The sequence below is a fragment of the Oreochromis niloticus genome, linkage group LG5 (assembly GCF_001858045.2).
Source record: "Oreochromis niloticus isolate F11D_XX linkage group LG5, O_niloticus_UMD_NMBU, whole genome shotgun sequence".
Classification (NCBI taxonomy): Eukaryota; Metazoa; Chordata; class Actinopteri; order Cichliformes; family Cichlidae; genus Oreochromis; species Oreochromis niloticus.
In genome coordinates, this window is record NC_031970.2 from 15,413,892 (window position 1) to 15,427,945 (window position 14,054).

The 14,054-nt window shown below is 38.6% G+C and overlaps 2 protein-coding genes across 2 annotated transcripts; both read right to left on the reverse strand.

Moving 5' to 3' along the window:
• Positions 1 to 1,632: 1,632 nt before the first annotated feature.
• LOC100692629 (complement C1q subcomponent subunit C) lies at positions 1,633 to 6,796 on the reverse strand. Its single transcript, XM_003448361.5, has 7 exons — positions 6,623 to 6,796; positions 5,687 to 5,804; positions 5,529 to 5,591; positions 4,881 to 5,034; positions 3,930 to 4,070; positions 2,340 to 2,466; positions 1,633 to 2,236 (listed from the first exon to the last, which is right to left on the reverse strand). Exons 2-7 carry the CDS (start codon positions 5,790 to 5,792, stop codon positions 2,102 to 2,104), a joined length of 726 nt encoding a protein of 241 aa, XP_003448409.1. The 5' UTR covers positions 5,793 to 5,804; positions 6,623 to 6,796; the 3' UTR covers positions 1,633 to 2,101.
• A 1,907-nt stretch (positions 6,797 to 8,703) lies between these two features.
• On the reverse strand, positions 8,704 to 13,804 carry LOC102078117 (complement C1q subcomponent subunit C). Its single transcript, XM_005453608.3, has 7 exons — positions 13,646 to 13,804; positions 12,728 to 12,901; positions 11,854 to 12,027; positions 11,448 to 11,527; positions 10,745 to 10,861; positions 10,490 to 10,579; positions 8,704 to 10,303 (listed from the first exon to the last, which is right to left on the reverse strand). The coding sequence occupies exons 2-7, from the start codon at positions 12,888 to 12,890 to the stop codon at positions 10,151 to 10,153; spliced, it is 777 nt and encodes a 258-aa protein (XP_005453665.1). The 5' UTR covers positions 12,891 to 12,901; positions 13,646 to 13,804; the 3' UTR covers positions 8,704 to 10,150.
• Positions 13,805 to 14,054: the final 250 nt, after the last annotated feature.

Here is a 14,054-nt window from a genome sequence, read left to right on the forward strand (position 1 = left end):
ACTGGAGTCTAGAGCAGTGACGATGTATTTTTTGGAGTGGCGAATCACGCTTCTCTGTCTGGTAATCCGATGGACGACTCTGGGTTTGGCAGTTGCCAGGAGAACTTTTCTGCATTGTGCCACGTTTGGTGGAGGGGGGGATTATGGTGTGAGCTTGTTTTTCCCAGTGGCGCTACAGTGCTCTGCCCCTTAGCTTCAGTGAAAAGAACTCATGTTGCTTTAACGTACATATTAACATACTAAAGTTTGGACAATTTCATGCTCCCAGCTTTGCGGGAACAGTTTGAGGATGACCCCGTCCTGTTCCAATGTAACTGCACATAAGTGCATATAGTTAGGCCCATAAAGCATTGATGAGCAGGTCTGGTGTGGAAGAACTTAACTGGCCTGCACAGAATCCTGATCTTAACCTGATTGAACACCTTTAGGATGAATTAGAGCGGAGACTGTCAGGCCTGATCTTCCAACATCAGTCTGACCTCATGAATGCACTTCTGGAAGAATGATCAATAATTCCATCAAAACAGTCCTAAACTTGGAAGGCCTTCCCAGAAGATTTGAAGCTGTTATAGGTGCAAAAGCTCAACGGACGTCATATTAGACCCAGCTGATTAAAAATGGGATTTCACTGACATTCATGTGTGTGAAGGCAGACGAGTGAATGCTTTTGACAATGTAATGTATGTGTCCACTCATGGTCACTAACTATGGTATGATAAGTCATTCATAGCTGCATGTAAACAAACACCTCCACATTCATTCACTTCATACTGGGGAAACTAAGTCCCTGATTGTCTTCCTTTCATCGCAACAGCAACCGAAGCAAATCCCTTTTTTCTGCTCTGGTCATGCAGTTGAGAGTGTGGAGGATAGATATTGTTATCTTAATGCACCACAATCATCTAAACCTATTCCACAGGTTTGATTATTGAACATCACATAGTACCTGTCATCATCCTGGGTCTCCAACTCAGTATTTTAAGGTTTTTTTGGTATTTGGTTTTTTGTGTTTAAGCTTGTTTTTCGGTAATATTAGTACGTTGTTGTTTTCCCAGGTCATGTATCATATCCTCTGTTTGTAGTGAGTTCATATCCTAGTTTGTTCTCTTTTTGTGATCCCTTTCTGTATCCCCAGTCATGTCCCTGTGTCTCTCTGGTCTCCCTGTTTTCTGTCTCCATTGTGGTCTGATTTCCCTGTTTGTTCTTATGTCTTAGTCCTGGTCTCTGTGTTAGTCACTTCATGTTTTATTTTAACATTACCTCTTCTCGTGTGCGCTCAGTTTTACTTCCTCTGTCTCATCGGTTAGATTCTGTCCAGTTGTTTTCCCAGGTGTGTCCACTCTGCCCTAATCCCCTCCTGTGTCTGTGTCTCCCTCTGTTCTTTGTCGTGTCCTCCCTCGTGCTGTATGTAGTCTCTGACAGTCAATTTTACTGCTAGTTTGTTCAAATCCGACTTTTTTTACTGATTTTGTTCTCTTTGCTGTGTGTGTGTATGTGTGTGTGTGTGTGTGTGTGTGTGTGTGTGTGTGTGTGCGTCATCATTGAAACTGTGGTCATTTTTGAAGTGAACAGAAAAAGAAAATATATAATAAATGGAGACATTAATTCAAAGAATCGTAACAACACAAAGGCTTTTGGTTGATGCTCAGCTCTTTATTTGGTTTGTTTGTTTGTCTGAATGTCTGATGGGACATTCTGTGCTTAAATGTGAACTCGAGATAATGATGGAAATTAGAAAGATCAAACTGTGAAAATCACACCCACTAATATCAACTGAGTCTGCAATATAAAACCAACTTTATGAAACTGAACAAGAGAAAAAGAACAGAACCATCGACAGTCAGTTACAGACACAAACATCTTCTCCATTTGAAGTGTCAGCTTTTCAACTGATAGGAACTCAGAGCTGATTCAGCAGAAAGAGAATAAAATGGTGCACGTTGGCTGTTGAATATAAATGAAAAATGAAAATGACAAATAAACAGTCTGTGCTTTTTACAAAGGTAAATGGATCATTGTGAAGAAAGAGTAAGAAAATGTTTTCACGTTGTTTCAGTCGTTCAGCTGTCAAACTGTTTTCTGTTTCCTGTCCCGGGGGTGGTCAGTGAGAGTGAAGCAAGAAGCCAGAGAAGATGCTGTATCCGTTTCGTGTCCCTCTCATCGCTCTGTAGTCTTTAGTCTCCAACCAAACCTCTTGATCTTTTGACACGTACACTGCCAGGCCACCAGAAGTCACCTAGAATCAGTGGAGTTCGAAAATTAAATGGAGGATGTATCTATTTCAGAGGTTAATACACTCTGACCCAATAACAGGAATTGTTAACGTCTGATGCTTGTACCTGTCTCCCCGTCTGCCGATGGTCACAGAACGATGCCAGCAGCATGTTGTCACGCTTCAGCAACACACACAGTTTTTCATCTAACGAGGCGTGGTACACAAAGTAGTACGTTCCTGGGACCCGACACCTACATGCAACACAACAACACAATGAAGATGATTCTATACAAGTGGATTTGTTTCTTATGTCTTATGTCATATTGGGAAGAATTACTTTGTTCAAAACAGAGAGTTATCAAAATGTTATTCTCAGTTAACTCTGGAATATTTGGTAACAAGGAAATTTCAGGACTGGACTTCCACAGGTGGTATCCCCTCAGTTCAGTGATGTGGATGGGTGAGTGATTATTTTTTGCAATGTAGTACGTCTCAGCAACTACGAGGTGCAATCATAAAGTTTCAAGACTTTTGATGCCCTTTTCAATTCAGTTCCTTTGCTTCTGCACATTTGGACTGCTTTCTAGAGCAATCAGTAGAAGACCTAATCTAACCTCAAAGCCTTTGTTGTTAAACCCTTAAGATTTTTGAGAGATTTTTGGCAAGAGGAAGTCACAGAGTGCTAAATCTGGGGAATCGAGTGGATGGGAAAGACGCAAAGACTGGATGCAAAGACTCTTGGTGTAACTCATGAAGCAAGAAGAACATGGAGCTTGATGATTGGAATTAACTGTGCATGACCCTGTAGTGTTTTGATGTATGCAGGTTTATACACCACTCTGCTTTTAATCATTACTTATTATTAATCTCTGGATGTCTTCCACATTTTGTCTTTTGTCCTGTTTTCCTCCCTCACCCCAAACTGGTCATAGCAGATGCCTGCCCCTGCCTGAGCCTTGTTTTGTTGAGGACCTCTTCCTGTTAAAAGGGAGTTTTTCCTTCACTCTGTCACAAAGTGCATGGGGTTGTTTGGTTGTTGGGGTTTTCTCTGTATTACTTTGTGGTTTTTAACTTACAAAATAAAGTACCTTGAGACAAGTGTTTTTGTGATTCGCTATTTAAATAAAATAGCAGACATGCTCATGTGCATCCTAATTATGACGGTGTGGATTGGTCAAATGGTGATTGGTTGACAAAGGGAAGGGAGCAGCAATGAAGCTCACCAGGAATGGTAGAAGCGAGATTTTTTTTTTTTTTTTTTTGCAGTTTCATGGTTTTAACATTCAGCTGTAATAACTTGACTCTTCCCCTATGCCGTAGAAGTTGCACACAGGCTGGTGTACGGCAAGAGCTGCTAAATCAGTCCTCAAGTTGTAGTTGTCATCATTAGTGATGATCCTGGACATGCAGACACATCACTTTGAAGGAGAAGTTGATCCTTCAACATTTGAGATGTGCACAACAAGATGATCTCGATAGAGTTGTAGTCGGACTTTGAATCTAGTGTTGTCTCTGATTGTTATAGTATGAATGCTTGAACTCTATGATCATTATGAAATGTATTATTATGAAAGTTTGAGCAGGAATCATCGTTGCCATCAGGTTTCACTGCTGAATGAGTCTGTACAATTTTGAACCTAACATCAATCATTCAACATTAAACTGGCAAACACACCTACAGTGATCGGTCTGGCCTGAAAGAAAAATGTCTCACCTGAAGCGTCCTGTGTTTATGTTGTAGTCATCGTTGATGTTGGTGATCGCATCTGTGAACTTAATGACGCTGGCTTTATCCGGGTATTGGTTTGTCGCTCGGGCCACACTGAAGGCCGCCTGCTGCTGGACTACAACAGCCCTGCAGCAACAGAGAGTATTTTTTTAATAGAAGCAGCTAATTAATGCAGAACAACTGCAGTGGACTGTTTTTTTTTAACAGTGAACATGATGCAGCTCATCTTGAATCCTCCCTTTGCAATACTTGCCTTCCCATGATGCATGATTCTGCTTCTTCTTCATTCACCTCTTTTGACTGTCATCATGTTTATGCATCACTCTGCATTTAATCATTACTTATAATAATAATAATCATCATAATAATAATAATAATAATAACAATAACAATAATAATGTATAATTTATTGATCCACATGGGGAAATTATTAATCTCTGGCTGTCTTCCACACTTTCCACTTGTCCTGTCTTCCTTCCCTCACCCCCGTATGGTCGTAGCATTTGGCTGTCCCTCCCTGAGTCTGGAGGTTTCTTCCTGTTAAAGGGGAGTTTTTCCTTCCTGCCAAGGGCTTACTCATAAGGGGTTGTTTGATTTTGGGGGGGGGTTCGCTCCTACATTATTTTAGAGTCTTAACTTAACAATATGAAGTGCCTTGAAGCAACTATTGTTTTGATTTGGAACTATTTACATAAAATTTAATTAAAATGAATGAATGAATTAAACATAGGTTTAAAAAAATAAACTCATTAGCAGTTATATATTTCATATAGTTAAATCAAGGAATGGCCTTTTTTGTTTCATATAATTAATGTAGCACGCATAAAGCTGGAGCAGCATTTAACCTGCTTTAGGTTGCGAGCAGTTGTCTCATTTGGCCAGGGTATAATCCAGCTTTGACAGTTTACTGAGTGAACTGTTGAACTGTTTACCTACCCTTGTTCTCCTGGTTCTCCTGGAGGTCCAGCAGTTCCTGGGGTACCTGGCTTCCCAGACTCCCCAATCTGACCTCTTTTACCAGGGGGCCCCTTTGGGCCGGGCTCCCCCTTCTCTCCTTTCTGAGGTCCGAGACCACCTTGCAACTTTGCTCCTAAAGAAACAAGTTCGAAGCATTAGTACATTAATGTAATTACTTTCCTCAGTGATCAGTAACGTGAGGGATTACAATCTGACATTTAGTTCAATTAATCCAGGAGCCGTAAGTCTGACGATCACTTAAACAGAAGTCACTTTGGTTTCAGCAGACAGACTTTTGCAGATGATTATACCGCGTGCAAGTCCCAATAATTCCAATGTTCAGATGTATGAATGTGTGCATTCATAGCTCTGCCGCTAACATTAGCCACAGGGATTGCTTCCAGAGCCATATGGTCATCTATGGTTGCAGTGGAATCGTTTTGGTTATGAAGGCTTCTAAGTGAGTGATAAGACCCAGGAATATATGTGTGGCAGGCCTAAGAAGCGCTGGCTGAATGACCTAAATACAGTGCTTTGTTTCTTCTCTCCTTTTGTAGAGGATACATTGGTGGCAAAATGATTTTTCCCTTATCATAACCTGCTTTTACACAGCTATGTTCTAGATACCTGGATCTCCTTTCTCTCCTTTTTGTCCATCACGACCATCTCTTCCAGGAAGCCCAGGAATACCTGAAGATGGTCAGAAAGTTCTAATGAAACTCAAAAACCAATAGAGTACAAAAACACATCAGTCTCAACAATCATGTGTACAAAAATGCACTCACCTGGCATTCCGGGCATCCCTGTAGCTGGACAGGTCTCCATAGCGATTAGCCCGGATATTGCCAATGAGAGCAGGGCTCCAATTATGAGCAAACAATGGTGGAGCATGATGGATAAATCCTGAGAGGGAGGAGAGGCGATGGGAAAAGATGAAAAGCAAACAATGGAACAAAAAAAGAGAAAAACAAAGAAAATAGGAAAATCAATGATGTCCCCCCCCCCCCCCCCATGTCTTAACTTATATTGGTAGATAGACTATAATGATGAGGATTTATGAAGGGGTTTTATATAAAATAAAGAAATGAATATTTTGCAAGTATCTTTATGGCTCCACATTACTGTACTGACATCATAATCAATCTAGCCCTCTTTGGTTCCTTAAGCTATTTTAAAAGAACTGTGATGTTATGTTTGGTCAGATCTCTCTTGAAAAGACATTTTTAATGTGAGTTACATTTTTTACCTGGATAAGTACCCAAAATGTAACAATATCTTTGCTTCTACCTTGTGATAGATGTACTCTTTCTGGCTTAAAATAGCTTAATATCGTTCATGAGAAAAATGTTCGTCATATTTTTCACAGATTATAGGCCAATAAGTCATTTATAACAAGTCATGTATTGCTCTAGGCACATGGATGAGGAGAATGGATTAGGGAAGGAAAGCAAAGAAAAAGAGGAATGAAAGGAGAGGAGGAAACAAGGACGACATCGGGGAAAGAAAGAAACGCTGAAATAACAACAAGTGCAAAATTATTTATCAGAAACAGAAAGGTTTTTTTTTTTTTATCAGTTATTGAATTCCTCTGTTAATGCACGGGACACTCAAACATGATAAACAAACAGGGAACAGGAGACCCTTTCAATGAACGCTTCAGTGTAACAAACAGATCATTCAGTAGCTGAACAGATAATTCATCATAAATGTAAAAACCTCACCTGAGAGAAAAGACGGGAGAATAAAACCAACCACGATGAGTTAAACGCAAACTGAAGAGACGCTCGGAGTCGTGTTACAGTCGCACAAGGAAACCAAAGTCAAAAGCAAAGATTCAGCAGCTTTACGTCACTGATTATTTTCTGTGCTGAGCAAATGAAGTTCTGCATTTCTGGGTTTTACTGACAGCTGGACACACAAGAAAGAAAGAGAGAACAGAGAAGCAAATCCTAAACTAGAAAGTTAGCAAAGTTACCAGTACCTAAAAAAAGGCTCCAGTTTTCTTCTTTTAATCTTTCCAAAAGATTTCTGAACATTTCAGATGTTGTCTGCAGTTGTCAGATGAGGTCTTGGTGATGCATAAGGAATGGGGTGGTTTTGTCATTGTCAAGAAATCCAATTAAATAAACAAAATTAACCACACCATTGTCTATTCATCATCAAACTGATATATAATATTCTGTACGCTTTTTTTCCTTAACTCATTTCAACTGAATTTCCTTTCCACGATTCTAAAATTTTACACTACATAGACTCAATGAAATAATCACAACCTGTAATCTATTGATTCTTGTTTCTGGACATGAATTTTATTGGGGATTTTTTTCCATTTTGCTAATCAAGATTTTCTGCCCTTATGGTCTTATATATATTAATCCCTCTCTATATACACAAGCTTAATATTTTCCACTTTAAAGGCCAAAACATTTGGAGACTGGCATGTGCCAAAAAGACTCAAATTCAACTCACCCATGTTTCAGATTTTTGTAGTTTTTATATTTTCAATATGTTGTTATTTGCATTATCATTGGCTTCTACATTGCTTGCTGAGGGATTTTGTCATTGTTGTTGCTGTTTAAATGAGTTTGGATTCCTCCATCAGCTGACACAGAATCACTGTGGATGCGGTGAAAGGATGTGCTGCATGCCATGGCATGCCACCTACAAGGCATGCAGCTGGTGTGTTTTAGCTCTACTGACACAAAATATCACATTGCATCAAATTTATGTATTAAATTTATATTTACTCTACATTTTGTATCATTGTTGATCTTTTTTTTATTTTTTATCTGGTTGCTGTAACACAGTTTCTCAGACTTCTGGGATAAATAAAGACTTTTATATTCATAATATGGATCGGGTTAGGATATAAAAACAACTGTGCTAAATGCTTATATTTAGCACAGTCGATACCTCAATTTAGGAAAAGATTAAGGTTTAAGTTACATTTGCAACAGCTCTGATTTTGTATCCCCGTTTATGGTTGCCATGATGATGCATTTTGCCTGGAAAAACTACCTGCTGCATTACTCGTAATGTTGTGCTCACTGTTTTGCCCTCAGACCAAGCTCTTCGTTTTTCAGTGTAATTTAAATTACAAGCAATGTGAGCAGTTTAGTTACTTTTTAAAATAAACAAACTGACTGACTCTTGGGGTCCTGACCAAGCTTGACTGACTCTTTACAAAGGTAACCTAATCATGAATGTTATTAGTTTGTGAACCACCACAGTGAAACTGGCATAAAAAGTGGGATTATGAAAGAAGAAGATTCTGAAATGTTTCTGACTCATGACAGAATCTGAAGAACAGATTTGAGCAATTCAACCAAATGTACACACAAACAGAAGTTAGAGGTCTGCTGAGATACAAAAGTTTACCAAAAGAAGAAGTGCGAACAACAGAACATGTTTCACTTCCCTCACCACCTTAGGAGGGGCTCACATTAAATATTCCTGTTTGATAAATTAGACAGCTAAAGGGTGATGGGCAGTAAGAGTTGTTTGTGCATGGGCAGAAATTTAAAAAAAAAAAGAGAGAGAGAGATAGGAGGAGTTTCATCTCTACACAGAGAGTTCAGACTCAGGGGGTAAAATGTTAGCATCACTCCATCTCATCACTTGCACCTGGATAGGACAAATCACACCACTCATTTTGGGGGATTTGATGTGGTGCTTTGCACATACATTGACCTCAATTAAAACACTGACCATTTTTAATATGAGCAGCCATATTAACAGTTACACATATATGTATATATATATTGTAATGTTCCCATATGTTCTCAAGAACCAGACGTTATGATCTCAGTTTGTCTGTTTATTCAGTAACACAGGCAAATGGGCCGTTAACTCCGGGGAGAGTGCTCCAGTACAACCCACTCTCTTCAGCCCCGGACAGTCACAACAACAACAAGGACCCCCCTCCCCTTCCCGCACACACTAACTCCCTTTGTCCTGCAGCACAACCAAACATGTACCTTAAAGAAACAACAACAGTGTGCAGAGATAGCCAACCTGTCACTGTAAAATGACCTTTAACCATCGTTACAATATATTTAAAAAATAGGCTACCCCAAAGATTTTATTTTTTGTGTTTTTCCTTAAAAACTTTGCAGCCATTCACAAAATCCATTCCATACATTTTGGACTTTTAACTGTATTTTCACAAGTTTTACAGTTTTTCCAGCTACTCCACTGAGTCTTCAATTACTGCAACAAAGCATAAAACACTGTTATCTAAAACTACAACTGTTTTACAGCAGTGGATTTTTGAAACTATTCCTGAATGTTCTTGAGATGACCTGCAGACGACATCTTCTTCAGTGAGAAATAATGGGCTTGGTGCTGACTGATATATTACAATCTGTATCTGTGAGTACTGGAATGCAAAGTGCATGTATTTGGAAAAAAACAAAAACTTTTAAAAGCATCAATCTTTAACTCTAGCCTTGTCTGTTTCATTGAATCATGTCCATTGTTTAGTAGATAACCTAGCATGTGAAAGCTCTCTGGTTCAATATCAGGAGGAGATACAAATCGCTGGGAGGTTTGTATCTGAAACACGCCACAGCGTGTTTGAGATACACCCCTTTCGATTTGAAATAGATTGAAATAGATCCATTTGACCCCTTTCCATTTGAAATAGTTTTTTCTTCTATTGTATTGCATAAGATCACAGCAGCTGCATCCACTTTTAGTGCATTTTAAGTATGGATCACCTTAGCCAGCGACTGACTTGCAAGACGATCTGTAGTTCATATAAGCACATTGTCCCAAAGACTAATGCCTGGCCTAAGAACCCACCTTAGCTGGTTGTGACTGAGTGCTTTAGGTGCCTTTGCCTTTGCAATTAATCAATAGCAAATGAAAACAGAATCCCAGAGTTTTTACTTTACTGGATGCTACAGATGAATAAAATTTCATTTATCAAATTGTATGAAAGTACATTTCTCATTGATTTAATCTCAGCAGACACAATCACAGTGAATAATAGCCTTCAATTTTATTTTATCAGTGCCAATAATCAAAGTTTACATGAGTCTGACATGAGTAGACACAAAATTAGCTGCTTACATGTTCACATGAAATTGTGTTCTCTAGATGATAATGCATGTTAATGCTGTGATGCTGCTTTTAAAACAACAACTGAAATATGAGATTTTTAGATATTAAACTGACAAAGTGATGCAGTCTGGTGTTTGAGCACAGACTCCATTGTGAAGTTAAATTTCTGAGCGTACAGCTGAACTTTATGCTGGACTTGGGAAGAGCAGGAAGCCGTTGAAGATGATCTTTTTTTCCCTGTTCTCCCTGGTATCAGTAGGTACCTGGTTTTCCCTAAAGGACTCAAGCCAGACCTTCTGTCCAACTGTGAGCTGTAAAACCACACCACCTGACAGCACCTGAAAGGCAACACAGCTGATCAAGTCGAGGCTTTGTGACAAAATGCTGCAGTCAGTGTAAAGGATAGCCCAAGGCAATATACAGGGATATTATTAGAGGAGGATTTCTTTTAGACAAACAGATATTTGTGTGGCTGTTTGATCAAATGTTTTCCCTCCATGTTTCTCACTGGAGCTGAAACCAACCTGCTCAGATTGCCTGTTTGATCTGTTATAATCACAGAATCCCAGGGTTCTTCTTGGTCCATCATAGACTATTTGCAGGCACATGCTGACCTAAAAATACACAACACACAAATGTTGGGAAGAAATTTGGAAAAGCTTATAAATCTTTCACTGTATTTAACACAAAACGTGGCTGTCAAGATGATAGTATAAGCCACACTAATATGCACAATATGTATGATTTATTTTACAGTGGAACAGACAGGAGCGAGTTACCTTGGCCACAGAGTGGAAGTTGAAGTAATAGGTACCCTGTACTCTGCAGGTGAAGACACCTGTGCGTGTGTCAAGATCACCATTTGTGTTGACCACAGCTTTTTGGTAGGTTATTTTCTGATACACAAACACACACACAAAGAGGAAAACAATAACCTTGTAACTAAAAACTGTAAGAGAAAAACGAGAGGCTGTTGTTTATGAAGCAGTGTTAGGGCCGCATTAAAAAAAGAAAAAATATTGATTATTTGATTTCAAAGTCAAAATTTTGAGATTAAGGTCAAAAAGGGGCAGTTGTTTGGCTTCAAACGAAAACTGCAATCTCCACATTTGGAATTTTTTCTTAAAATAGTACTTTGAGTTGACTTTTCTTAATGTGGTCCTAACACCTAATAGTAGCTGCTTCATCTACTGATGGTCTCATAATTTTTACAATAATATTTATTTTATGACGAGAGTTGTGTGTAGTATAAAAGTAACCTCTTATGGCTGCTAGGAAAGCTGTTGACAGTCAGGACTCTGTACTAGACACACAAACTGTGACTTGATAAAACTGAAACAATCTGCATGGGTAGATAATGCTAAAGGGTGGTGACAAACTCATGTGTGTGACATTAAGAGGGACACATGTCCAGATATTGCATCTGTGACTAAAAATATGAGAAATGAAACATCTGAGGGAGTGAAAGGTGTGATGGGAAACCTGGTTGAAGGTAGGATAAGCGCTGTCGGTCCTGATCACTGAGAAGGCCGAACGGGACTGCTGCTGAGAGGTGTGTCTTCCTAAGAGAACACACACACACAAGTATGAATGATGTGTTTAATGTGTAATTTATAAGGTAGAAATCATGGCAATGTTATGAGACTGGACACTCAATGCTGGTGGCCGCTCGATACTCTGATGTTACACTATGTGTGCTTATGAGTAACATGTGAATGTCACAAATTATGCACAAGATGCTGGATAACTGTTTAACTACATGTGCTAGCTTAAACTTACCAGTAAAGAAAAGAAACTCTCATTTCCACGTTGCCCTGCTTTATTATCCATTGTGTAAGTTATTGTGTATGTTAGTATATGGCGAGGTCAGAAATTATCTCTTCATTACCTTGGGACAACCTGCCGTCTGGGCCGGGACGACCTGGGGGGCCATCCTCACCCGCTTTCCCCAAATCTCCACGGAAACCTTTTGGGCCCTGGGGTCCTTGCGTGCCCCGATTTCCCACCTCTCCTTTCTGCCTCAGTAGGCTGGCTGTATCCACTGGGCCTTGAATCATCACAGCTACAAATAGAAAATGAATTATTCCACACCAGTCTTTGAGTTTTATATCAGTTGAGGGGTGATAAAAGCACCTGTGAAGACTTTGTTTCTTATTTATACATCCAGCAATTACACAGTAACATTATCAGTCATTATCAGTGGAGCGCATCTGTCTCTTTAGTGTAGTGGTTCTGTAAAACATGGAACATCAAACTGTAAACTAAAATTTCGAAGCACACCAGCAAATAGAAAAACACTGCAAAAGCACACAAAACACAGAAGAACGTTGAATAAAAACACAACAGTAGAGAGATAATAAAGTAAAGGAAGAGCTGCAAAAGCGACAGAAACTGAAACGTGTGAAGAATTGCACTGAGGCGAGCTGAAAAGAAGCAGAGGATTCACAGTGAGAGAAAGAAAGATAAAGTAAAATGCGTTCTAAAAGAATAACATAATAATGCAGATAAATGATTGTTATAAGCAGCTATTCCATCGTGTTGTGTTTTTGTCTAATTCTGTTGCTTTTCTTCAAATTCTGTTATTTTCATTCAAATTCTGTTGTTTTTCTTCAAATTCTGTTGTTTTTCTTCAAATTCTGTTGTTTTTATTCAGCTTCTGTTGTTTATTTTTTTCAACTTCTGTATTGGCAGTTAAGATAAAATAAGTACATAAACCAAGTGCGGTAAGCAGGTTAATGTTTGTACGTTCAGCAGGGTGTTACCTGGCTCTCCCTTCTCTCCCTTCATTCCAGGCAACCCATTTCTGCCCGGAGCGCCGTTCACTCCTCGCTCACCATTAGCTCCTTTGCAGCTCACTTGACATTGGACAGCCTCCAGAAGTATGGCCACGCCCACCAAGACAGCTAGCCCATAATTACCACCCATGGTCCAAAACACTGGATTTAACATTTGATTACAAAGATGAATCCAGTCAAAGTCAAGAGAGTTAAAAATAAGAAACTATGTAAGAAACAAAGTAAAGTCATAAGCATTCTGTATTTGTCTACATTTATTCTGCTACCTCAAGACACTTTATGTTTTGGACTGAAATTAGAAATGTTCACTTTTATTTCTCCAAATCCTGTAGAAACTTTATACAACAGATATTTCCAAGCATATATTCATAAATTTCAGTTGAAACAATTCAATAAACTGAATAGAGGATAAAATGACACATCACATTGTTGTTGTATTGTTTAAGACTAAACTGGTGACTAAACATTCATAATGCATCAAGTGTCAAACCTTCGGTACATTTAATTTACTAGAGATAACAAAATTAGTGGCTGATGTAAGTTTTTAGTTTAAGGGAAAGCTGGTTTACAAACAGACAAAACACTCAACATTAAGTTTAAGAAAAAAACTTATTTCATAAAATGAAAACTTCATGAAAAAATGTTGAGCAAATAAAGACATGCATAGATTTTTAAATTGATTTTGTTCTTGTTCACATTAATTGTAGCTAATTTATCTTTGATTAACAATCTCAAAGACTTGAAAGTTGGTCCAGAGATGATCCCACTGTGAACGTTATCATTAAGTTATTTAACATTTCTATTATATACACAGCCCTGCTGTTTACAAACAAATATTTAACAATATTCCATGTTTTCTGTGTGTTGAGGTGTTATTTTACTCACCTGTCGGGTTTTCTGATTGTTGGATCTTCAATGAAAGGACGGGATTTCCTTCTGTTGGTGAACAGACTTCTTATTAAAATGAAAAAATGAGTCAGTGGTTCATTCTGACACTTTCTGACATGCATACACACACACACACGAACACACATACACACACACACACACACACACACACACACACACACACTGTGCAAAATAAGTAAGGAAGTAAAACTCATGATCCGACAAGAACAGTGATTAAATAAAGGTTATAGTTTCAGTTCAGCATCACAAAGATCTTTTTGACTTGTCTGCACTGTGAGATGTACAAGTCTGTTTCACTTAAATATAAACTGTCTCGTTATAAACTTAAAGACAATCTGTTACACCTTATGTTGAAAAAAAGAAAATATGGTTCATGACATGTGGT